The following is a 24,667-nucleotide window of genomic DNA, read 5'->3' as shown; positions in this document are numbered from 1 at the left end:
AACACATTTTTAAATTCACATAACGTAAAGTGTTTATTACCAAACTTGTCGGAGTTCTTATTAAAATAAATACATCAGAAGTAGAAGCATAACTCGAGGAATCCCCCCCCCCCCCCCCCTTCACCCAAAATTAATCCATTAAATGATGAACATTCGGATATAAGATTGAATCTACCCCTAGCACTCTCTAGAGTTGCAAATAGAAAAGGAATCTATTTCGTGGACGAAACTACGCAACATTCAACCGCATTCAATGGGATGTTGCCCCCCCCCCCAAAAAAAAAAAACCCGAATGGAAAAGTGTAATAATCATAGAGCTATTATAAATTCAATAAAGCACTGTAGTTTTTGTGGAAAAAAAGAGACCATTAAAATAAAAGTCAACAGAGCATATCATTGGCCAGAATCTCACAATACACATCTTTCTGAAGTATGCTGTCACAGCACCTGGTAGACATTTCGTGTATTCTTAGACAAAAATGCGATTATGGTCTTTGCGCATTAATTGGTTCATGAATGTGTTTCTTGAAAGACTTAATTAATAAACTTAAACGCTCCTACTTATGTTCACTGTTTGTGTACAAAAATAATACAAGCATAAGCATATATACATATAGGGCCTATTATATACAACGGCTTTTCATTATGCTACAAAAGTACAATTCGTTTACGAAAACGAAATAAATTGGCTGCGATTTGCATGTCAATGGACGCAATGCTTGGCTTCGTTGTTGTTATTATTACTGTCCAAGGTATTATTGTTATTATTATCGTCTGAAAGAAGGTCCATGGGAATTTCGGTGACGTCATAAGTGTCTGTTCTTCGGATAGCGCAGAGTTTGTACGGACAAGGGTTCTTGGACAGGCCCATGATGCCCTCTGTTCGGATACTGTCGGTGTCGCCGTTGGGCGCCCTCAACGTGAAGGTGTGGATAATGTGAGTGACAATGGTGTAGATCTCCATTCTGGCGAGATGCTCCCCAACACAAGCGCGTCGACCTGTTGTAGACAATAAAAACCAAAAAAGGGAAATTAGACTAACAAAATAAGTGTATAGGCCTGCTTCAGTGTACAGTCATACGCTGGGGATTATTACTGCTATCTGTTTGTTAAAGAGTTTATAGACTCAGCCTGTGCTGTTATTACTTATGATATTTGAAGATGGAATTAATTTCGATTACGTTATCAAATAAAGGTAATCCAATCAATATGGTTATCATCTTTAGATAGCCTCTTCCACTCAAGTAAGGAGGGGGTGGTAGCCTCTTCCACTCAAGCAAGGGGGGAGGGGTTGAGAGTCATCCGCTTCAGATGGACTTTAAACGCAATTGGTGGTAATAATAGAGGTTTTCCCGGCCAATTTCCTGAAATGTTCATTCACTTCTGAAAATCGGTCATTCATTTTCGTCTAAATTTGAGAATCCCTCTGAACACGCGTTTCATTTTCGCTACCAGAGCATTCGTTTCCATTTCAGTTCAATCAGTTAAGTGATTGAGCAGCACATTTCGTTTATGCCCATTCAGATTCGTTTTTCAATTTTTTTCTGGCTCTATAATTCAAGGGATCCTTTTCAATTCAGCGTTTGAGGCGCAAAAGCAACCTAAAGTGAAACTTTTTTTCAGCTACTGTTGCGGACTCTCAAAATTTTAATAAAGTAATATTTAAAGGAAGGTTTGCAATTTCGTTTGGATGAACAAAATTCAAACGTCTTGAAGAGCACGAAAAGAGCAACTTTAAAATGATGATAACAAAAAAGTATTTCTCAAAAACTCACCGACGCTAAACTGCGACATGTGTTCATGCTTGACGAACTTGCCGTCGGAGTTTAAGAACCGCTCTGGCTTCACAGCCCCCGGATCGGGAAAGACGTCGGGGTTGTGCATGACCGCGTGTAGGTTGGGGATGACCACCGCACCCTTGGGGATGAAGTAACCGCGGAACTCGGTGTCTTCAATCGGGGAGTGAGGAACACCTGAAACAAGGAGGAAAAGAGGTACAATCACTTGGTGGGTCGGAGGGAACAGTTGGTGAATTTTGAAAGTTGTTTTGTAAGGTGATTCAGTCAGCATATGTTCGGGTGTGCTGACTGTGAACTTATCCGGTGATACCATGCATGCATGTAAAAGTGTACCAGTTACTTTTTTCGAAATGATGTTGTTCTTTTCTTTAAAGTTTTCACAGACAGTGCGCATGCGTGACAGAATGAATTCAGCATTGATCATAGTGAGAGTTTCAACAAATTGCTTCAACTCGGATTGCCCGTAGTTGTTATCACAACAGTTTGGCTTACATATTTTTTAGAATATAATTCAAAGTTTCAAATAATTTTAGTGTCTGTCTTTCTGTATAACAAACTATTTTACATTTCACTTTTTAGATTTTTTAAAAGCATATTTTGGTCGTCATCAAACATTTTTATCTTTAATTGAATGGAATAAAATTGAATTGAACAAAAATAAAAACAAAAACCTACCGAACGGGCCTCCTGCAGACCAGCGCATAACCTCGTCCAACATAGCCATGACGTAGTGCAGGTTTTGCCTGTCAGCCCACTGCGGCATGCGGTGGCGCCCCACCACCTCATCCAGCTCCCTCTGTGCTTTCTCCTGGACCTCTGGGTATTTGGTCAGACACATGATGACCCAGTCTAGGGCGACCGAGGTGGTCTCCAGCCCCGCGCCGAACACATCGCCGACTGCCCCCATGGCGGCCGCGTCATCGTAGTGGTAGTGAGATCCCTCCTTTAAGAAGTGCTCGTGGAGGTATGCATCGACAAAGTCCCTGATATGGTTAGCGTTGAAGGTCTTCACGTGTTCCATCACCTGTAACACAATAAAATGTATGAATATTCATCAGCAATCTACATAATATGCATAACAAGCTAGTGTTTCCTCTTCAGTAACTTGAACATTACCAACTCAATATGCAAACGAATCTGAGAATTAATATTTACGTCTGCGTAAATTCTAATATTCAACTTTACTTTTGTTTTAACTATGCTCAATTTTTTCTAGGGATTATTAATTTTTTAAATTTTAGTGTCATCATGAATTTATGTTCCCCGTCGTGTCATTCTCATTGTTTCTATTTTCCTCACCGTCACTATTTTCATTGACGTCGTCATCGTTATAATCATATTGCCAACATAATTAAAAACGAAAACAAAGGGTTGTTTACTCACGTGAGGGCGGTACCACATGTCCTCAAAGAACTTGGGGATTTTGGCCGTCTCCCAATACCCGCTGCCCGGCAGATACTTCATCATGGGAATGAAATTGAAAAGGCAGACGCCGAGATGCTTGAAGAGGTCCAGCATCTTGGTGATGACCTCAAGGAAGACCGGATCGTCATAGTCGGCCCGTTTGCCGAACACCAAGGAGTTGATCATGTTGGCCACGGCGAGGTTGGTGAAGTCACACGAGCGGAACGGCCGCCCTTGCTGCTGGTCGAAACTCCGGATGACAAACCCAGCCTCTTCGATGATTCTGTCCTCCATCATGGCCGCCTTGCCCATGCCGAGCTTCCTGAGAGCTCTGAGCGTGAACCGGCGGTTGTCCTTCCAGTTACCAGTTTCGTAGTAATTCAGTACGACACCTGCAGCGAACAAATAAATTGAAGATGACCAGTGAGCAATTGAAGAAATTGAGACAAAATTCACAACAATGAAATGCGATAATCTCCGAACAATTCTTTGTAAACCCTTAAACATTATAGGAAATAACTCGGGGATTGATTCTGTAAAACTTGTATACAAACGGCAGCAACCAAACAATGGACTATGTCATCAAATCAATTGGAGAAATTGGAGCAAAATATGCACCATTTTAAAGAGGGAGAGGCGATGATCGTCGATTTCTACAGCAAACTTTCGTGAACACTTTTTTGCAAATATAGTTTAATCGTTACCACACTTAGGAGACACGGATACGAGTGCATTCGGAAAGGGATTCGTGGAAAACTTGTACATATATATATAATACAAGTGTTTCAACAATATAACACATCAGGGCTAGATATGTAGACAAATATAATGCATGCATGTATATTAATTGGCAAAAAGACAACAGACAACCAAATTTGCAACTCACCAGCTCCTGCCGGATGGATATTCTCAAACATGAAGACCTTGGGCCTGTCGCTGAACTTGTCCCCGGACTTAGCAAAGGCCTCCTTGATCAAGTCATAGTCGCTCAGGACCACGGTACGGAAGCTACCCATCATGAAACTCATGATGGGACCGTACGTCTTGCTCATCTCGGTGAGGACATGGTGAGGTTTACCCCCGGCCAAGGATGGCATGATGCCGAGGATGGGCCAGCCCCACGGGCCTGGGGGCAGCGGGAGTCCTCGGGCAGGGTTGGCCTGCAGTGCCCGCTGCTTCCTCCGCCTGTTGATGATGGCATAGATGAGGGAAAGAATGACGGTGACGTGGAACAGTCGACGATGACTGTTATTCTGAGTAATCGTCTTCAAGAATTTGAGCATGAACTCTACGGGTAACAAGTGTTTTACAGAGTCACCCATGTTTTGGAATTAAAGTATCGAGAGTGTGCCGAGATGAAACTGAACACAGATTTTGAAAGGAAACTGAGTTTTCTTATGCGAACGAGTTCGTTGTTTTGCTAAAGAATGTTTGAAAACACAGTTTCATCCGCTTTATGAAGGGAAAATGTTGACACACTTGCGTTTTGAAAGCACGTGGTCAGTGAAACACACATCCCATCTATCTCATTTGCTGTTATGTATCACGTGGTCTGCAAAACCTCCATCGTGATTGGAGAATCGTTGAAAAAACATTGCATTTCATTTTATCAACATTTCACTATCTATCTTTCTGCCCTTTATCCCTCTACAAATTCAGAATCAGTTATTTTTAGTTATAAATCCTTCCTAATCCGATAGCGTGCACAAAAATAGACGTGCGGTGTGTTTGGTATCTCTCGGATTAGCGATAAATTTTAATCCCTTTTCGCGCGGTGCAGGTGTTATAAAACAAATCTGTCGATAGACTCAAATCGATGACAATTTCTTTTCCGTCTAATTTTCGGAGGCTATGGTGGTTCTAATTTCATGAATATTGTTGTCTTTGATAAACGATTAAAGACTAATAACCTTAAAGTTAAGAATGGTCTTCAGGGGTTCCCATGTGCCGACCCAAATCATCGTTGGGACAATTATTCTCGCATGATTCTGTTTCCGAGATTAAAGTATAACTGTCTCTGTGAAGATGTTCAGTTATATTCAAATGATGTACACCGGCTGTGAAGAGATTAACAACCGATAACAGTAAACAAGACATGTTCACTGGTGATAGTTTAATGCCCTGTATTTTTCTGGTACCAAAATTAGTACCATTGTCGTGCATACGCTATCGGTCACAATTTTAGGTCAGTTCTTGCTTCAATGCCAACTTTTTTTATGGGATCAGGTTGGCGTCTCGGTGCTTTCCTCGCCTTAATTCCACCACTGGGACCCGGGTTCGAATCCCACCTAGGCCAGTATGTGGATTTGGGTTTTCAGTCCCTGTCTGAGTCCGTGGGTTTTATCCCAGAATAGCACTCTGTGGTTTTCCTCCCACGACTAAAACTGTTATTTCCGTCCACATCTTCTACCAAGGGACCCAACTGGAAATAAGTCGAGAGACTTTGGTGGACTATCCCGGCCAACTGCCGAATAATCACAAACAACTTAATTTGTGATAATGTGTAATGTATATGCATGGCCCCAGTGGAAACCAGTTTAACCCTAAAAGGGCCGGGGCGGAATCGTCCCCCCCCCCCCGACTTCTTCCGCGATAGCCTTGAATTTTAATTTTTTTTTGCGACTCGAGCTGTTATGACTTTTTAGCCTCGAGCCTTGCGCATCTTTTTGATACCAAAAATATAAAAAATTTCCGGCGCTATGCGCCGTGAAAACTAAATTTTCCCACATACTTCGTGTACACAGAGCAGAATTACCATTCGTACATACTTAGCCATAATTCCAAAACCCTTGACCTATAGTCATGAAATTTCTTGGGTATGTTCATGATGAGTTGCTCTATGCATTTACCGAGTTTCAATTTTTTTCGTCACTCGATGGCCGAGATCTTAAAGGGGAATCCCCCCCCCCGGCTGAGAGATGGTCAAAATAACCTGGCCCTTTTAGGGCTAAAGGTTTTACTGTTTGGGCATGCCCTTTATAAAGTAAATGTAATAAATAAGTAAAGAAATGATTACTTGGTAACTGAAAACATCGGAAAAGAACAACGGTTAAAGTCGTGATATATCGCCAACGATGTCGCCTTCCCGTAAGGTAGAAATTGACAATGTAAATGGAAGACACAGGGCGCAGGCTCCTCCTGTGTTCCTGGCGGGTACATTCATCCCCTTGCCCCAACATTTAGAATTCGGAGAGCAACTTAAGGACTTATTTGATACCATGACCAAACTCATTGAAAGCACCCCCCCCCCCGAGAAACTGAGGACGCACAAGTGCCCCTCCCCTCCCTCTCTGAAAAAAAAATTGACTCGAAAATAATATGATAACATAAGCAATCAGATTGTGAAGAGGTTATTATGACTTTTTATCGCAACTTGAAGTCGTGACCCTGGTAAGGTGTTTTAGATAAAAGATATACATTGTATACATTTATATTTGACGATAGTCTATTTTTAGCACCATAGAATAAACACACATATTATTTAAACTGCTGTTCCACATTATTCAATGTCATTTTGTGTCAACTAAATGTATGTATTTATTAAATAATTAGATGTATGTATTTAATAATTCACCCACATGAAGCTGACGACGACAGTAGCGGATCGGGGGTTGGGGTGGGGGTATGCAAACGCCCCTCCCTTCAGCCACTGACTTATGTTTGGAAACGAGTAAATAAGGACCATAAAACAATACAATAAATGGTCGAAATAAGTTACCAAATTTTTCTGGAATTGCCTAAAAATGCAGAAGAAATCATTGTAGATTTCACAATTTTCCGGAGAACATGCCCTGGAACCTCCTCCCCCCCCCCATAGCAGGGTGTTTGGCACGCCTTAGACTGAACCCTCCCCTTTATATCACCCCCCCCCCGTTTCCTGAAAGCTAAATCCGCCCCTAGAAGCTTGATCATTATTACCCCTGACCGTCATGCCAGGCCTTCAAATAAGGAGGTGCGTATGCTCACGACACTAGACCATCATACCAGTGTTGTAGTCGAGTACTTTTTCCGAGTACCGAGTTCTGCCAAGGACTTAGGTTGCCGAGTAAGAGTACAAGTACGAGTACTTGTACCTCTGAGTACAAGAACGGGTCTCCAAGTACGAGTACTTGTACTTCCGAGTACGAGTACGAGTACTTCCGAGTACGAGTCTCGCATTTCTACGGCCATACGGCAAATGGTTCATTGTGCGTAATTGGCCCAGGCCCAGTCAGACCGATATACAGACCCACTCACGGCTAACTGTTAAATGCGTTTGTCCGGACTTGCACAGAAGAAAATCAGGAAATCTCGATTTCTCCACAAGCCAATCAACCATTTCAAACTGAAAGTATCGATAAAATAAGGTCATGGTAAGTGAAGCTATAACATTTTCCCCGGCCGAGTACTGCTATTCGAGTAAGAGTACTTTAATGATCGAGTACAATTTCGACATACTTTGCTGCCCGAGTACGAGTACCGTCATTTTGAGTACGAGTACTTTGACATTCGAGTACGAGTACGAGTACGAGTACTCCCAAAAAAGTACTCGAGTAGTACTTGAGTACGAGTACCGAGAACGAGTACTACAACACTGCATCATACCATAGCTTAGGAAGTCCCAAAAGCGGGGCCTTGGGGAGTTGGGGGAGGGGTCCTGGAAGCCATCTGCTGACTCAACTAGGGAGCCTTTCAAACATGAATGTTATAGGCCTACTTCCCTATTGCTAAAGTTTTGTTTCATGCTGCTAAAGTTTCTTTACAACATAAACCTACTTTTATTTCTTCGTGGTTTCAAGATTCTAGAACCACGTATGCGTAGGCATACATTGCAGCTACTTTTATAGCTAGAAATACGGGGGACAGAATAGTATCAACGCCAACAATTCAGTTTTTTGCTTAAAAGTACAGTTACGACGACTTCAAGTCAACCAGAACGAGGGCTGCGTTTGATCTTAAAAGTGGGCGGCGAATTGCAAAGCAATTTGGCGTTCATTGTTTTGTGTATGCTCTGCCCAATTTCATGGCTCTGCTTACAATGGTCAACATTCTGTGCCAACCGCGCTAGCAGAAACAATTTTGTGCTAACCCTGTGAGCACAGAATCTCAAATTTCCACGCTATCCCGTGATCTATGCTGCATGACGCATAATATAAGCACGGCATTTTCTGCTACTGTAAGCAGGCATTTCCCAATTCTTAGCCGCGGCAATGGTGCGTGAAAATCTGCAGTTGATCTCTTGGTCAGTTTTTAATGTTCCGATTGATAATAAAACTATTAATAATATGAATGATATTCACTGTATATTCACTATGGCAATATGATGACAAAGCAAAATGGGTCAACCCAAACATAATACGACGGTTACCCTAAAATCCCATGGTCGAGATAAGTGACCGTGACAAAAAAAGTGATAAAGACTGCATTGTTCTCAAAATAAATGCTAATCCATAGATATATCGACCGCTAAATGTCTATTTTCGACCGCCTTATCAGAATGATCCTAAAGTCAAACTCACGGCTTCATTTACAGATATTCGCGGCCACCGTGATATAACGCGATATAAAGGGTGGGGGGGGGGGGGTAATTACCCCCCCCCCCCCAATATTTTGTAAAGACTGCCTTTTTCCATTCAAATGCCCTTTTTTTCATAATTTGTATGAAATTTGTAAATAGTGCCCTTTTTATACGAAGTGCCTTTTTTCTGAACAAGTGCTCTTTTCAAAAAAGAAGTGGTGTTCTTTTTTGTGGCATCTGCCGTTTTGGGTGCATGCCTTTTTCAGAATTGCGCACATGTATCGCTGGCCCTTTGTGTGTATAATTGTCGGTTTTGAACAGCGCCCCCATCGACGGATGGTACCAGCTCCCCCCTTTTTTTTTGGATTTTACGGAGGCCAAGTGTCCGGAGAAAAAAAACCTGTCTACATTTCACAACGGATGTGCAAGTGCCCTTTAAAAAAAATTACCCCCCAATAAAAAAGACCGTGCTACGCCCCTGGGCGTGGGATGGGGGCCCGCTAAAGGGCCCCGAATCTTTTTTTAAGATGCCCCTATGGTGCGATCTGAGGCAATTTCAGACCACTTTAAACCAACTTTTTTTGGAGGAAAAGATTGCGGTGTACGCAGTGCCTGCCTTTAATGCGACGTCACTTAAAAAACATAAATTAGGTTTTTTTTTTGGGGGGGGGGGTCATGGCCCCCGTTGCAACCCCCCCCCCCTCCCTGGATTCGCCCTTGAAGTTTTGAACTTTTTAAATGTTGTAAGAATGACGTATTCGTTGAATATAAACTTTGTGTGCAAAAAATGAAGTTAACTGCATTTACAGTTTGTCTTTAATGAATCTTTTTACTGCGGGACCCGATTTACGTTTTTGTCCACAAGGCAAGAGTAAACGGTACAATAAAGACATTGTAGACAAAGCAAATTTAAAACTGACTGAACTTTAGTTCAAAACTTCAACTTGGTTTTGAAAAAAAGAGATGGCTTCTTTGCCTCATTGCAGTTTTTTTTACTCGCCCTCTAGTATAATTACAAATGGTGCTGAAATCACCCCCGTACTCAGCAGTGGCGAAGCACTGGGGGGGGGGGGGGGGGGGGGGGGGGTTGCAGGAGGGGGGGGGGGTGCTGGTTAAGGGGAATATTTACCCCCCCCCCCCATTTTTTTTTCACGAGCGCCCTTTTTTAACAAGTGCGCTTATGGTTGCAGACCAGTAAATTGGTACAAAATTGCTTACGCCGACCAAATCACGACTTGCATGCCCTCAAAATCTTCGGTATCTGAGCATTATTGTGGGCCATGAACTTGAGCGTTTGTTAAAAATATGGGTGGAAGCCGTGTACAGGACCTTGAGCTTGTATTTCTGTGAAATTTGGATGTAATTTGGACCCTAAAAGCGCTCTATTGTGCAATGGAGTGTAGGCACCGTTTTTCAAAATGGCGATGGGCTTCAGGACTATTTTAAGGGGTGGTCATCTTCGGATGGAAATTTTCCCAAAAGTCATCAGATTAACCCCAAAAAAATTGGGGAAAAAAATGAAAGATGATGAAATCAGCTTTAATTTGATGTACGTCTTGAACACCTTGGAGTGTTGTGAGTATTTTTCCTGAATTTCTGAAGTAGGGGCATTTATCATTGGGGTCTATGCATGGGAATTTATTTAGGCCCTACTGGTCTGCATTGGAACGTCGCGCAAAGCGGCCAAGATCTTCTACTTTGAACAGCGCCCCCTATACGAAGAGGGTACTGTACACGTTTCGCTTCATGGTGATTATTAGCAGTACGCGCCCATCACTACCTGCTCTCTCACCCTGGTATTGGATCGTTTGCATGTGCACAATTTGTGAGCACATATGGAAATGAGGAAAAGTCTAGTGCCCGCCGCGCCTGTGCGTTACATTAGCGTTTGTTTTGTATGAGGTATCTTGGGTAGCCTTTCGCCAAGCCCACCGTGGCTTAGAGTGGCGAAGCTGCGAAAAAAACAAAGCGACTGGAGCAAAGACGCGCATCCAGGTAGTAGCCACGCGCGTATTTATAAGGCTAGTGGTTGGAATTTTGCTACCCTTTTAGGGTAGCCAAAATCAAGAAATAAAGAAAACATAGGACATGCCTGACAAGTTGGAAAAGGCCTCGTGGCTTCGCTACTCGTGCGTGTGGTCTCAGCTCCAGTCACATCGCGTTTTCGCCGTTATAATGCCGGTTAAATACATGAAGGCCTTGCGAAAGGCTATGTCTGGGGTAAAAACAGAATCAATTCGTCGCGCCGTGAGTTACCGTAAACACGATTGTTTTCGAAGTTAAAATGTTACAATCTTATCCCGCCAATGTACATCACATTTCATATTAATATGAGCAAATTGGAAAGAAAAGGAGTATTTTTTCGAAGGCTTGGATGTTACAATTACAATGACCGTGAAAACCGGTAATGCACATTGGAAATACAACACCAAGTACACGCTATAAATCATTACTATAGCCAATTGCGGTATCGAATCAGGATCACATCAGAAAGAAAGTTTCTTATCCAAGGGCTTACTACTGGAAACGAGGTTGGAAATAAAGTAAGCACGAGGTTGGCTCGTCCCCCGATGTTGCCAAGAAATCGTCACTGCTGCCTGCTGAGTGCATTTTCACAGCGAGCTCAATCCTCTTCAAAATTCTTAGCGCAAAATTCTATGATGCAACGTGACATAATACTCATTGCAGTGATGTAGCGCCTTGATGCTGGGCCTTGGCCTTAAGGCTGCCTTAAGGCTGGACTTTAGGGCCTTGGCCTTGGCCTTGAGGCTTGAGGGCAAAAGCCTTGGCCTTGAGGGATCAGTGCCTTGCAATTTTGAGTCAAGGCTCTTCAAGGCCCATAGATTTTTGCATTTTCCAGATAAATCTGTTTGAAATTTTGCTGTTACCATTTTAATCGTGTTACCATGGAGGAGGGAAACACCCTATAGATTTGTGTGTTGGGCACACTTCCACTTTTATAGCATCACATTTTGTTACCATTGTAGTAGATTTGCTGCAACAATATTCTGTACACTTGTGGGGCTAATGAGATGATCACTTAAATTGTATACAATTATGGAATAGATCTGATTGGTTGTATAAGTCTCCCTGATAAGTGCTAAAGATTTGCATGTATCTGTTTTAGATAATGCTAATATTTCTGACCATGTTGGCCCAGCAAATAAAAATTTCCCAAATCAGTTTCTTGGATCCCTCTTTTGTTACACTCGGGAGAATTGTGCGTCAATATAGAAGTAAATCGCTATTTTGTTTTAGTTAAACCATATTCACGAAGACATGAACTTATACTTTAATAGATACAATGCAGTCATAAAACAGTGTATGCGAGCATGTTGATTGCAATTAAAGACAAGTTGTTCTTCTTAATGAGCGATTTGTGATGATGTGTCATGTGACTATAATTAGTTCTATATTAGTGGTCATTTTATAAAACAGGGCCTTGGCCTTGGCCTTAGCCTTGAGGGTTAAGCCTTGGCCTTGGCCTCGAGGCTTGAGGGTCAAAGCCTTGGCCTTGAGGGCCAAAGCCTTGGCCTTGGCCTTCAGGGTTAAAGCCTTTGCTCCAACACTGACTCATTGTACCACCACAAATTTTAAACAATCGCCAAAAACGACCGTAAAGCCTACCAGTACAATCGTGTTTTGATATACATGTAGTTTGGTTTATGTTTTATTCTGACCCACCAGCACTTTCATCTCATTGCACTTCATAAAGGAACAAAATAGTAAAACCATTTCCAAGTGCATGAGGTCAAAGTCCAGATGACCGTGATGCTGAGCTACAACAAGCAGTTCATCCACTTTTGCGACTCGCTGTTTCATCCCCCCTCGCCGAACTTAAACATCAATGAGCTCATTAAAAGGCAAAGTGGCTCTTGTGACAGGTCAGTAATGATTTGATAACTGATGTATGTGGTGTGGAATTTTTGTGCTTTCTTTATCAAAGAATCATGTATACAGGCCGAATTTTTCAGCGAAAAAAGTCAGATAGGTGATCATGCGATTGTACCTTGCAAAAAAATCCTGCAAAAAAATCCTATAGACAGTACTAGTGCTAAATGCGCATACTTCGACATTCGTTTAAAAATACTCAGAACTCTCACATGTATTCAAGCTGCACAGAAAAATGATGATCAATGTGTCATCTTTCATTTTCATTTCATTTTTTGATGGGTTGACCGTTGACTTTTCGAGATATTCTCACCCAAAGAAGACGACCCCTATTTTCCCCAAAGCAGAAAAGTAGCCATCTTGAAAAACGATCCCTCCACAACATGGCAAAATAGCGCCACTATCGAGCCCAATAACATCCAAAATGAATCAAATTAGGTTTTTGCCCTTAACCGACGTTTAAACACTGTATACTCAGTGTGTTTTCTCCCGAGTGAAGATTGGAAAAAAAATCACTCGGGTGGGACTCGAACCCACGACCTCTTGCTTTCGAGTGCAGATGTCTTACCACTCGACCACCGAGATCGGTTAGCCGGTTCGAATCTGATGTACATAGCAGCGGGTACCGCATAAACTATTATAAGATGGAATTTTTGCGCCGGGGTGATATAAATCAAATTAGGTTTTTGCCCTATTGGTTTGGACTTAAATTATTTCTTTTCCAGCGATTCCAACCGCGTAGCCAGATGATTTTAGGGGTGTATTTCCGAGTGGCGGGGTATTCTGCAATTACCCATTTGGCTATAAGGCTATCGCAGCTTTGTCCTTTGAAAAAAATATAGGCAGTATAACAAGCAATGTCAACCAGTTTGAAAATTTTGAAAATTGCTCGTTATTCTTCCTAATTGTTTTTCAAAGGACCAATCTGAGATGGCCCTATAGTCGAATATCTTTCTCATGACATACTCTGACTGTGTGCCAAATGCCATGCTTGTATCATCAGAGGCACAATTCCCCCAAATATTTCCCCTATCTGCCCACTACCCGAACAAAAATTAATATTGTTGTGGTAAAGCAGGGCGGTCGGGAGTAGTTGTTAAGGAGACTACACGAGAAAATGCGAATTCGTAAATTAAGAATCCACACTTGCGAGTGTATTCTCTGACTTAACCATTGCGTCAAAAGAAGTATTTTCACGAACCTGTTGAGTTGAGTCGAGATAAAAGGCAAGCATTCGTAGCATGGTTATTTACATAAATAGTTGTGCAAAGTGTGGATTTGTAGTTCCGAAGGCCACGCTTTACTAAATATTCACATAGATATAGGCCTACGAATCCACACTTTTTGTCCAATTCGAAAGATTCCGTTAAGGAGAATACACGAGAAAGCGCCGAGTGAATTCGTAAATTAGGAATCCACACTTGCGAGTGTATTCTTCGACTTAAACCATTGCGTCAAAAGAAGTATTGGCATTAACAGTGAGTGGAGATGATATATGGAGAAAAAAAGTGGCGTCAGGTTGTCCCGGCTCCTTCCGTTGACAAATTGATAGTTCATTTCATTCTGACTAGAAGTAGGTTTTGCAGTGACGGCGGAGAATCTGACAGGGAAGATGCATTGGTAATTTCGTATTTCACGCAGACGGTCCTATTAATTCTCATTATAGAGAACAATTGTCTGACGTGTTCAAAGTGTGGATTCGTAATTCCGAATCCACACTTTACTAAAGATTCTTCGTTCCGAATCCACACTTTGTGACCAGCGTAACAGATTCGTAGTTCCGAATCCACACTTTTAACAATAGTGTGACGTCATAGCAATGGTTTAATAGATACGAATCCACGATTTTAACAATAGGGTGACGTCATAGCAATGGTTTTAACTTTTGCAGAAACCTTTGTTTTGTCATGATGCAACACGTCCCGTTTCAGATATGTAAGTTCGATTCGAAAATCACTTCAGATCAATTTTTGAAAATAAATCTTGTTCACAAAGTGTGACTGCTATCTGCCACTTAGAAAACGGAAACGTGACCATCTTACCCTGACTCAAATTGGTTGGATCTTTCGATTGTTGTTTTGCATGTAGGAGCAAGTTCTGGCATTGGAGCTGAGACGGCCAGATATTTTGCCTCGTTAGGATGCTACCTGTCTCTGTCTGGTCGGAATGAAGCCAATCTGAAGACGGTCGCTGAGGAATGCCAACAGAATGGCTTGCCTAAAGATAAAGTTAGTTGCCCGTATAGTAAGTATACATTCAAAAACTAAATACGGTATATTTTTACACCAGGGTGTTGGGTGTCAACCCCACCCCCCACCCCCACCCCACCCCACCCCCGACTTGGGCATAATAAAAAGAAAATCCTTCAGAGAAACTCAGCAATATGCTTGCTTTAACACCCCTCGTGGTAGCTAAACCCACTCTTCACTCTCCATTTTCATAAGTTTCACATTTCAACATCAGTAAATTTCCTTTCGCATGCACTGTCCATTGCATCAACTTCTGCCTCACATTTGAACCAGCTTTGTTACCATAAAAACATAAATGCCTTCAAAACACAACATTTATTTAATTCGGGTCGATGCAATTTGAGCATTCGTTCCTGCCTTATGTTTAATTCATAAATACCTGCAGGAGGCAGTTTACGTATTCCCATTGGTTGACAGCCCGTCACGTGGATGTTGTAAGCCGACGTTTATGCACCGCTTGGTGTTTAAATAATATAAAATGAATTGTAATGCTTAGGCCTATGTAGGCCTAGCGCTTTCCATCGTTTCAACACTCTCAAAGCGCTTTACAATTATTAGCCGTTCATTAGGCCACGATCGGCCACGTGACCACGCGGCAGCCGATATCAGCACACATTCGGTCCTCGACCCTTACAGGTACCCATACTCCAGGGTGGAGAGAGGCAATTGTAGTTAAAGGGAATATACAACATTTGCAAACATCGAAAAATAAAACTACCAAGTTTTTACGAAATACCCTACTAGGATGTTGGTAAATGACAGTCTAAAGCATCCTGTAAAATTATGGCACCTGGTGTGAAGCCATTTTCAAGAAAATGGAAGTTGTGTATCTGTTTCCAGCGGTGGTCGGCAGACCACCGTTGGAAAAACCAAACTATTGTGCAACTACTGCTCAAAATGTACCATTTTTTATTCAGTTCAAATTTGGTTTGCTATTGGTTATATATTCATGAACGGGTGCAGGCCAGCTAGGCTTGTTCCCTTACCTTACAATTTTCCGGCATCTGGAAATTGATCCATTTTATCTTTAGTGGAGTCAGGGAACCAGACTACTTGAACGTTTTTTGTTTTTCTTGGTTTTTCCAGCATTTTCGTAGAAAAAACTTCAAACATGTCAGTGTAACAAAATTTGATCTATTATACTAACCCCTCAAATAGTTCATTTCTGAAAATTACAGCAAAAGCCAATGATGTACATTCCCTTTAAGTGTCTTGCCCAAGACCACAAACACCATGTTCCTGGCAGGGTTCGAACCCACGTACCATCGTATATGACTCACACACCGTTATACCACTGGACCTTGACATTGTACGGCCTATTGAAACAGCACATCAACGGCCAGGCCCCCAATACCGGTTTAAAACCACCCACTTAGACCTATAACTACTCCATCACATTGTTATTCCGTTAATTAAGGCTTAAGAATACTTAATTTACCCATTTACCGTTGTTTTCTCAGATTCTCCTCATACCAGCCGATCTTGGCGAAGAAGAAGACGTCAAGAAAGTTGCTGATAAAACCATTGAATACTTTGGCAGCTTGGATGTACTGGTTAGTGTAGTATAGCTCTAGTCCAGACACTAGTCTTTAACTCAAGACGTAACTGATACGGATGTCGCATGCAAGTGGGTCTCTTTGTGAAAATCAGTGGGTTTTTTAAATTTTATTTTATATGCCTATCAGTGTCAGTTTGCAATAATGTCAGATTTCTGTCTCGTCTGTAGGTCAACAATGCAGGTGTCGTTCATCCTGCATCCATTGAGACGTTTACTTTGGAGAAATTCGACAAGACGTTTGATGTCAACGTCCGAGCACCATTACAACTCACACACCTACTCAGACCACATCTCATCAAAACTAAAGGTATACATGTAGCTGAAATCGACTTGTATTGTCAAATAGCATCTTCTTCAATTCAGGCAGGACGGAGCAAATTGGCAGCTCTCTGTCAAACTGCAGATGGAGATAGGCCTACATGCATCAAAACGCATGTGAACAATTTCTTCACCGGTATACAGTAACCTTAGGCTACACCTTGTCCAATTGCCAGGTCATGTAATAATAATTAATTAATAATAATTAATTTATATTGCGCAGATTCCACATTAGTGTTCAAGTGCGCAGTACATGTATACATACACAATGTCGTAAAAATCTAACAACCCAGATACAATTAAAATTCACAAGTGAATTTAAAATACCGGTACCCAAATAAGCAATGTATATTGACTATAAGAATGAAAAGTTTGCATGGCGAGGATAACAGCAAGGTAACTTTGCTGTGGCAACATGTTAACACAATTCTTTTGTGAGTGTGTGGTGGCTCTGAGAAGCGGTTTAACTCAACGTTTCGGACAGCATGCTCTGTCCGTCGACTCGTCAGGAGACTGAGGGGATTCCGAATGGAAGCGAAGTTGGAATCCACTTAGTCTCCTGACGAACAGAGCATGCTGTCCGAAACGTTAAGTTAAAACCGGTACTTTTTAGAGCCACCGCATACTCACAAAAGAGATTTATTCACATGTTGCCATTTTTCTAATTTTGTGGCGACAGGCGACATATTGCAAAATTATCTTGACACAATATCCTTTTCAACTGTTCATTTTTGTTTTCTTCCAGGTGCCATTGTGAATGTTTCCAGTGTCTACGGCATTATGGCGGTAAGAAGTCACTAGTGAGATGCTTGGTAACGGACAAAAAGGACAGTTGAGTTTTACTTTTATTTGAAGATATCTAAACGAAGTGGACCACGCAAGGGAGCGATCGGGGAACTAGCCTCAGCCCCCCCCCCCAAAAAAAAAAACCCACTAGGGAAAGGCCCTAAGTTAATATCGTATATGAAACAGAACTGGGTAGCACTGAAGATATACAGGGTGAGTAAAAACCCCGTAAACTCTAATGTCGGGACTATTATTTTAGTGAAGTTCTTCATGTAGCACTTATAGGATATGGAAGCCTAATTCATAAGCTTTCTTTTAGTAAAAGAATCATTCAAATCACTCATGTACTTTTCAAGTTACGCAATTTTATACACAACCACCGTTTTAAAGTTCTGTCCACGGATCACAAAAAAAGGTGTGCGTTCTTTCAGCAAAACGAAAACAATTCACACACAATCCTATGTGATTTGTTTTCGTTTTGCTGAAAGAACACTGAACTTTTTTGTGATCCGTGGACAGAACCTTAAAACGGTGGTTGTGTTTAAATTTCCGTAACTTGACAAGTGCATGAGTGACTTGAATGATTCATGTACTACAACAAAGTTTATGAATTGGGCTTTCATATACTAGTTTTAGAAAGTGCTATACATGCAGAACTTCACTAAAACAATGGTCCCGCCATTTGGGTTTCGGTTTTGTTTTACTCACCCTGTATAGGATGAAAATAAGTTAAAGCAGTGCTCATTAGGAATATTGGAGCTGAATTTTCGGCCTGACTAGGCCTCCATTGGAGCTTGGAGTTGGTACGCGTGTTATGGGGCATATATGCGGCTCGGGAAACGTTGCTTGTGATATCACCATTTCGCACGGTTATTTCATATCAAAATGTTGAGATGTAGGTATGCGGGTATGGTGAAATAACCACACAAAATAGAGATATAACCAGATCGCACACGCATCCCGTATACCCGCACAATTTCTATATTTCAGGTTCCTGTTTTTTAATACAGGGTAATTAAAAAAAAAGAGACAACCCAAATGGTGCCTCTATCTTTTAAAGAAGTTCTGCATGTAGCGCTTTTCTGATCTAGGATATAAAAGCCCAATTAATAAGCTTTCTTTTAGTGAAAGAATCATTCAAATCGCTCATGTACTATTCCAGTTATGGAATGTTGAAGACAAACACCGTTTTTTTAACCTTGACCACGGATCACGTTAAGGTACGTGATATTTCAGTAGGAATGAAACCATGCATGTCGTATCCTGAAAATATCAGGGTAGCCAAGGAGAAGGCAGGGCACGGCTGTAAACTCTTGACATTTTAAAGCATGTTGTTTTAACACTGAAAGCAGTAGGCTTTTCAATAATGATAAGTGCCAGTTATCATAGTTATTAGAGTGTTCTGAAGTGTTTTTTTTTTAATGTGAAGTTTTCGTTTTGCTGAGATATCACTTACTTTTATTGTGATGCGTGGACAAGGTTAAAAAACGGCGTTTGTGTTCAAAATTCCATAACTGGAAAAGTACATGAAGAAAATGAGCGATTAAATTGATTCTTTCACTAAAGGGAAGCTTAGTAATTGGGCTTTCATGTCCTAGATCTGGAAAGCGTTACATGCAGAACTTCTTTGAAAAATAGGGGGCACCATTTGGGCCAAAAAAGTCTCCGGTTTCTGGTATGGAGCTTGCCCAAAAAATGATGCGGCGACGCGGCTTTTCTTTTTGTTTTTGTTTACTTTTTTCCCCCTTCAAATGTCGGCTGATGACTGCAAATTGTGCCCGACTAAATTTAGTGCAAAATGTATTGGACCCAGAGAGGCCACATAAAGCTTATACTCGATCGTAACCCCATCTTAAAACACGTTAAAATTGTGAAGCAGCAGGATTCCAGTCAAACCAGTGAGTTTGGCAGTTTTGAGACATCATCATTACATTGTAAAAAAAAACTTTTTCATTTTGCCGACGCGCATGGCTACGTCGACGCGCGCGCGTACCAGAAACCGGAGACTTTTTGTTTGGCCTTGGGTTCCTTTTTTTTGACTCACCCTATATTGCATGAATTTATAACGCGTCCTATACGTCACATGATCACTCCTCTCCCTCGCTAACCCCACCCCAATCGAAAAATACTGGTGAGCCCTCCCCAAAAGATGTTTTAAAGATGTTTTGAAATTGCAATTGTTTTTCCCGACAGTTTCCCGGGATGATACCCTATTGTATGTCTAAGACGGCATTGGATTCCTTAACACAGAACAGTACACACGGTAACTTGAACCACATGAGCTTACAGTTGAGCTAAAATAATCAAATTGTTTATTTATCCTCAAAATTGAAACATTTCTAACAGTCCAAATGCATTATTTCTTCTTGCAGTGGAATGTTTAGTGATTACAATCTATTTTTAATCATACATTTAGATCACACATTTGAATCATACTTTATTATAATCATAAATTGACTATTTAAAAATGATGTTTATAGAGTACTTCCTTCCCCCCCCCTTTAATTGTAGATCTCGCCCCTCATGGAGTAAGGGTCAACTCAGTCAAGTAAGTCTTTAACAACTCGACTTTTATTTCGATCTTTTTTAAACTGAGCTTGCTAATTATTTTTGTTATATTTGACAAACTCTTGTCCCTTTTCCTCGTCAAAGTCGTCCACACAGAGGATCCATGAGATGTTTTTTTTTCCTTAGGAAAACATTTTGTGCAACTTTCTACTCCTTTTAAATGTATGAAAACTATTTGACAACCCTCTTTGATTTAATTTTACTGAACAGTGTACTGCTTTAAACCTTTTTTGAAAAAAAAATCCATGATTTTCTGGACAACTGAGGGCGCTATTGCTGTGATTTCATTTCGCTCGTACCCCCGCCCTGCAAGCAGGGCGCTGGGAAAGGCTGATGCCGCTTCACAGAATCTTGTGAAAGAAGTACGGATGGCATTATGGTTAACTTATGACCTTCGCATGCAGCTAGCGCGCTACGTATATGATAAACAGCAGCACGCTGCAGTACGTCACAGGTCACACAAAATCTGTCCAATGAGAACTCTTAGAGATCAGCACCTTCCAGCGTCCTGTTTGCAGGCGGGGGCTACAAGCGAATGATGATATTATTATCAGGAAGACACCGTTCAGTTTTATGGGTTTTCTGTTCAAATTATGAACTCAAAAATTTGCTCATGGAAAACAGTTGTGAGAAAAGTTTGCTCATTGGCTTACTGCTATGTACTGATACAACAACAAATCACCCAAAAAATATGAAAATCAGGACAGCAAAATATCAACAATTCTGGCAACTTTTGGTGTTGAAATAGCTGCAACATTGAGGTTTCTGCCTGTAATGACATCACACATTATTTTGCTCATGAATACGGAAATTCGCATAAGCATAACAAAATAACTAGAAGACATAATACTCTTGAAAATGGCAGCACGAAAATTGAAGATTAAATGGGACACAAAGTTGCATTTAAAAAAATTGCATTGGGGGGGCCCTTTAAGTATAGTTGAAGGCAACCAGAGAGTTCGGCCACGGCATTTGTCTAACCTAATACGACAAAGATTATTATTTGACCTTTGTCGGTAAAGAAATCATTGCTGCTTTCATATCTGATGATTGCTTATTTAATGAAGCCCCTCCCCTTACAATTCAGACAGGATAAAATCCTCATGAACAATTTCATTAGTTGATTTAAGTAGAAATTCTTGGACGCTTTTGCTAATTGTTTGTGTTCGTTGTTGCAGAATATACCGTCGATTAGTTTGTGTTCTTTTCATCTTTTCTTGTAGCCCTGGCGTCATTAAGACACCAGTGTTCAAGCGAAGTGGCATGTCGGATGAACGTTATGAGCAGGTAAAACAGTCAGTGTAGATCACATAATATGCCTAATTTACGACGAAGCCATTTTCGATCGTGTTCTCTGAATCTATTTTTATAAATTGCCCAGGTAGCAGATCTCTTTTGCTAGTTTGTGCATGTGGGAATCTCATCAAAGTTTCAGACAGTATGCTCTGGCCGTTGTCAGGTAGGAGGAACTGTAGCATTGTTTCGGTCATGTGTTATTAAGCTCAGAATGCGTTCCCAGGTCGCCAAAATGGTTCCACACGTGTTCTACTCACGTGCGCTGCTCGCGTTCAATGCGAGTCCCCCCCCCCCCCCAATTTCGACTCATTATATGGTGGCTCTGAAAGAACATCGCAGCTCATGAATATGGACGTCAATATTTTGGCGACAAAATCAGTCAGGACTTGTGTCAAATCTTGAATCCTGACGTCACTGTTGGCGTCAAAAAAATTCGTATCTCGCTCTCTGGACTCAAATATTAACGTCAAAATATTGGCAACCGGAGCCGGAGCGAGGCGTGATTTTTTTTGACGTGAATATTGATGATTTGCGATGTCCCTTCAGAGCCACCATACATATAGATATCATAAAAGCTTGAGGCCGTAATAGCAGGGGCGTAAATCCCGGGGGGATGGGGGTATATGTATCCCCCCCCCCCTATTGAATCATCCTCCCCCCCCCCACTTCTTCGTGATGAGAAAACAATGTGGTTTCGAGGTTTTTTTAGCATCCCAACCACCAAATTGTATAAAAGCAGTGAAAAGTGGAGAAACAAAGTACACAAGCTTTTAAAATGCGCCTATTTGATGTAAGCACGAGTATACACATTGATATACATCTATATCCTAAAGAGCGCCCCCTAGTGTACTGTGGTGTCCCCCCCCGCCCCCCGCTTGTTTAATTTCCATGGCCTGGCAATTTTTGGATGTAGGTCATCCCCTATCCCCCCCCCCCCCCCCCCCCCCACTCGACGGCACAGATTTACGCCACTGCGTAATATCGTACCATATTTAAATGATCGGATGGAATTAAAACGAGAATACTTCTAGGAGGATTATTTTGGTTGATTGTTCCCAACATCAATTACTATATCTACAACTAGTCCAGCGTTATGACTCTGATGAATGAAGGGTTAATAATTTTCAACTGAGAATTAAAGATTTGCTTTGAAGTTTTCGATCTCTTCCCCTTCTTTTTCCTGTTCCAGTTTTTGAAGTTGTGTGAACGCACCCATGCCATGGGTCGTCCCGGCACCGTGGATGAGGTTGCCAAGGTGATAGCATTCTTAGCCTCCGATGATTCGTCCTACGTCACGGGAGAGCTCATCACCATAGATGGCGGGAAATATCTGCTTACGGTCATGACTCCAGAAAATAAAGAGTGAAGCACACATCGAGATATTTTTTCAAAATATTTAGGTAAGGCAAAAAAAAAAAAAAAAAATCGGTCTCTGGTCAGCGCGCGCATCGATTCTAATCATGCGCGTCGATCTTTTTTTTCCCAAAATGTTCCGCGGTAGCTCCAACAGCGACCTCCATTTCCGCACCTCAAATTTTGTTTACCAAAGAGCACCAAGGAATGGGAAATTGCACCAAGGCAAATGATCGAAAGCACCAAGGCAAATTATGGAGGACACCAATGTACATGAGGACACCAAAAAAGCAAAATAGTACCTACATGTACCTTGTCTGTACAATCCAAGCTTGAAACAAAAAAAAAATTGGCCTAATTGGGAACGATTCACAGTGCATGCAGTGCGCCATCAAGAGGTTACTATGGACAAGCCATTTTCGCACGCACATTAGGGCATTTCGTTTGATTTGTTTAGTTTTCATATACTTGCCTCTGAATAGACCATTGATCATGTTGCGGCCATCATGATTTTTCCCCTTTCAAGTAAACGTAAACAAAGCGAGGCTGAAAGGAAAAATAGTCTGGTTCCTTTTTGCACAAAACAATATCATTCAGTACTGTTATTGGATACAGGGAACATGACTAAAATGGTGGCAGCATGGTAAAGGTCTATAGGGTCGGTCGGTAGGCAAAAAGGAGATAATTAAAGGTGCATTTGCTGGTCAAGAACCCTCCGACGCAGAAAGCCCATTTACTAACACGCTTACAGTAAGGGGTCCGTCCGGGGACCAAAATATTTAGCGCTACACTGCAAAAACTCGAGTGTTAAATTTACACCATTGGTATCTATATAAGACCATCTGGTGTTAAATATTACTGGTGTTGTCCTATATAGATACCGAATGGTGTTAAATTAACACTACAGTTTTTGCAGTGTAAGTAGCGCCATGGTTTGAGGCTACACAACACAGTACATGTATCTATATGAGCACAATCTTGACATGTCTGTTGACTATAAATAAGGAGCCAGATGCCCGAGGCACATGCTCCCAGGCACTGGCCCTCCGCTGCACCACGCCCATTTACTGACACGCCTTCATCAAGGGGTCTAGACTTGATGGCAAGTCGTTAGACTAAAGTGGTTTATGTCCGTCTTCAGCGCCAGAATCCGCATACCGGCCATGCCACCGCCGTTCACGCAACGTGAGCGCTACAACCATTCATGCAAAAGTCATGTACATGTACGATGTACATACACGTACACCGCGCGGCATGGTCAGTCGCACACGCATGGGGTCGAAAATGTACGTAGCGTCCCCGCTACTAGGACAGCATGCGGTATGTCGTACCCCCGGCACATGCACAGAGCTTGGCAGTCGCGCGCGGCGGACGCGATTAAAACCGCTCATTACAGACTTGATTTCAAGTCTACAAGGGGTCCCTCCGGGGACCCTGATGTTTTGGGCTAAATAGCGCCATGGTTCGAGGCTACACAACACTGTATCTATATGAACACAATCTTGACATGTCTGTTGACAATAAATATGCAGCCATATGCCCCAGGCACGTGCCCCCAGGCACCATCACACAGCGCTGTAGCCGGGGTGGGGGGTGGGGGCGTGGGAGCTAGGGCACATACACGCCCCCATGAAAATCGTCGCCCTCGGTCGCCCCCCACTTGCATTTCGGAAACGTAAAATGTCTACGTGTATGTCTAAGGCAACAATTATTTTCCCCATGTAACATCCAGTCAGCCCCCCCCCCCCCTCCCCGCTCGCCCCCATGCTCAGAATCCTGGCTACGCTGCTGCCATCACACCGTCCAATACACCTTGTTCTTCCACAACTTGATGCTAATGGGTTGGTTGGGTTGTTGATCGCCCTGCTGTTCCGAGATAAACAGCCGTCTGCCTGTTTGAACATACTGTATCAGCTTTGTTGACTGTCAGTAATGTTACATGGAGAAA

General features: G+C 41.9%; 2 protein-coding genes across 2 annotated transcripts; one reads left to right on the top strand and one right to left on the bottom strand.

The window, feature by feature from the left end:
* Positions 1-272: 272 nt before the first annotated feature.
* Positions 273-4,641, bottom strand: LOC119729930 (cytochrome P450 2C15-like). The gene is made up of 5 exons (XM_038202711.1): positions 4,090-4,641; positions 3,183-3,595; positions 2,475-2,823; positions 1,776-1,973; positions 273-999 (listed from the first exon to the last, which is right to left on the bottom strand). The coding sequence occupies exons 1-5, from the start codon at positions 4,523-4,525 to the stop codon at positions 704-706; spliced, it is 1,692 nt and encodes a 563-aa protein (XP_038058639.1). The 5' UTR covers positions 4,526-4,641; the 3' UTR covers positions 273-703.
* Positions 4,642-12,447: 7,806 nt separating this feature from the next.
* Positions 12,448-22,764, top strand: LOC119729988 (3-oxoacyl-[acyl-carrier-protein] reductase FabG-like). Its single transcript, XM_038202780.1, has 9 exons — positions 12,448-12,584; positions 14,680-14,819; positions 16,301-16,393; positions 16,567-16,705; positions 17,462-17,502; positions 19,696-19,765; positions 20,014-20,050; positions 21,294-21,357; positions 22,556-22,764. The coding sequence occupies exons 1-9, from the start codon at positions 12,548-12,550 to the stop codon at positions 22,730-22,732; spliced, it is 798 nt and encodes a 265-aa protein (XP_038058708.1). The 5' UTR covers positions 12,448-12,547; the 3' UTR covers positions 22,733-22,764.
* Positions 22,765-24,667: the final 1,903 nt, after the last annotated feature.

Source organism: Patiria miniata, unplaced genomic scaffold, assembly GCF_015706575.1.
Source record: "Patiria miniata isolate m_02_andy unplaced genomic scaffold, ASM1570657v1 HiC_scaffold_22, whole genome shotgun sequence".
NCBI classification, from domain to species: Eukaryota; Metazoa; Echinodermata; class Asteroidea; order Valvatida; family Asterinidae; genus Patiria; species Patiria miniata.
The sequence above is the reverse complement of the archived record's forward strand: the minus strand, read 5'-3'. Positions and strand labels throughout refer to the sequence as shown.

Excerpts from the sequence above, each read along its gene's own strand:
- LOC119729930 (XM_038202711.1), bottom strand. The coding sequence starts at position 4,525 with ATGGGTGACTCTGTAAAACACTTGTTACCCGTAGAGTTCATGCTCAAA. Across the intron at positions 3,596-4,089 it reads TATCCATCCGGCAGGAGCTG|GTGTCGTACTGAATTACTAC; the intron begins GTGAGTTGCAAA and ends TGTTCGCTGCAG. Across the intron at positions 1,974-2,474 it reads GTCTGCAGGAGGCCCGTTCG|GTGTTCCTCACTCCCCGATT; the intron begins GTAGGTTTTTGT and ends TCCTTGTTTCAG.
- LOC119729988 (XM_038202780.1), top strand. The coding sequence starts at position 12,548 with ATGAGCTCATTAAAAGGCAAAGTGGCTCTTGTGACAG. Across the intron at positions 14,820-16,300 it reads ATGGCTTGCCTAAAGATAAA|ATTCTCCTCATACCAGCCGA; the intron begins GTTAGTTGCCCG and ends TTGTTTTCTCAG. Across the intron at positions 19,766-20,013 it reads AACACAGAACAGTACACACG|ATCTCGCCCCTCATGGAGTA; the intron begins GTAACTTGAACC and ends CTTTAATTGTAG.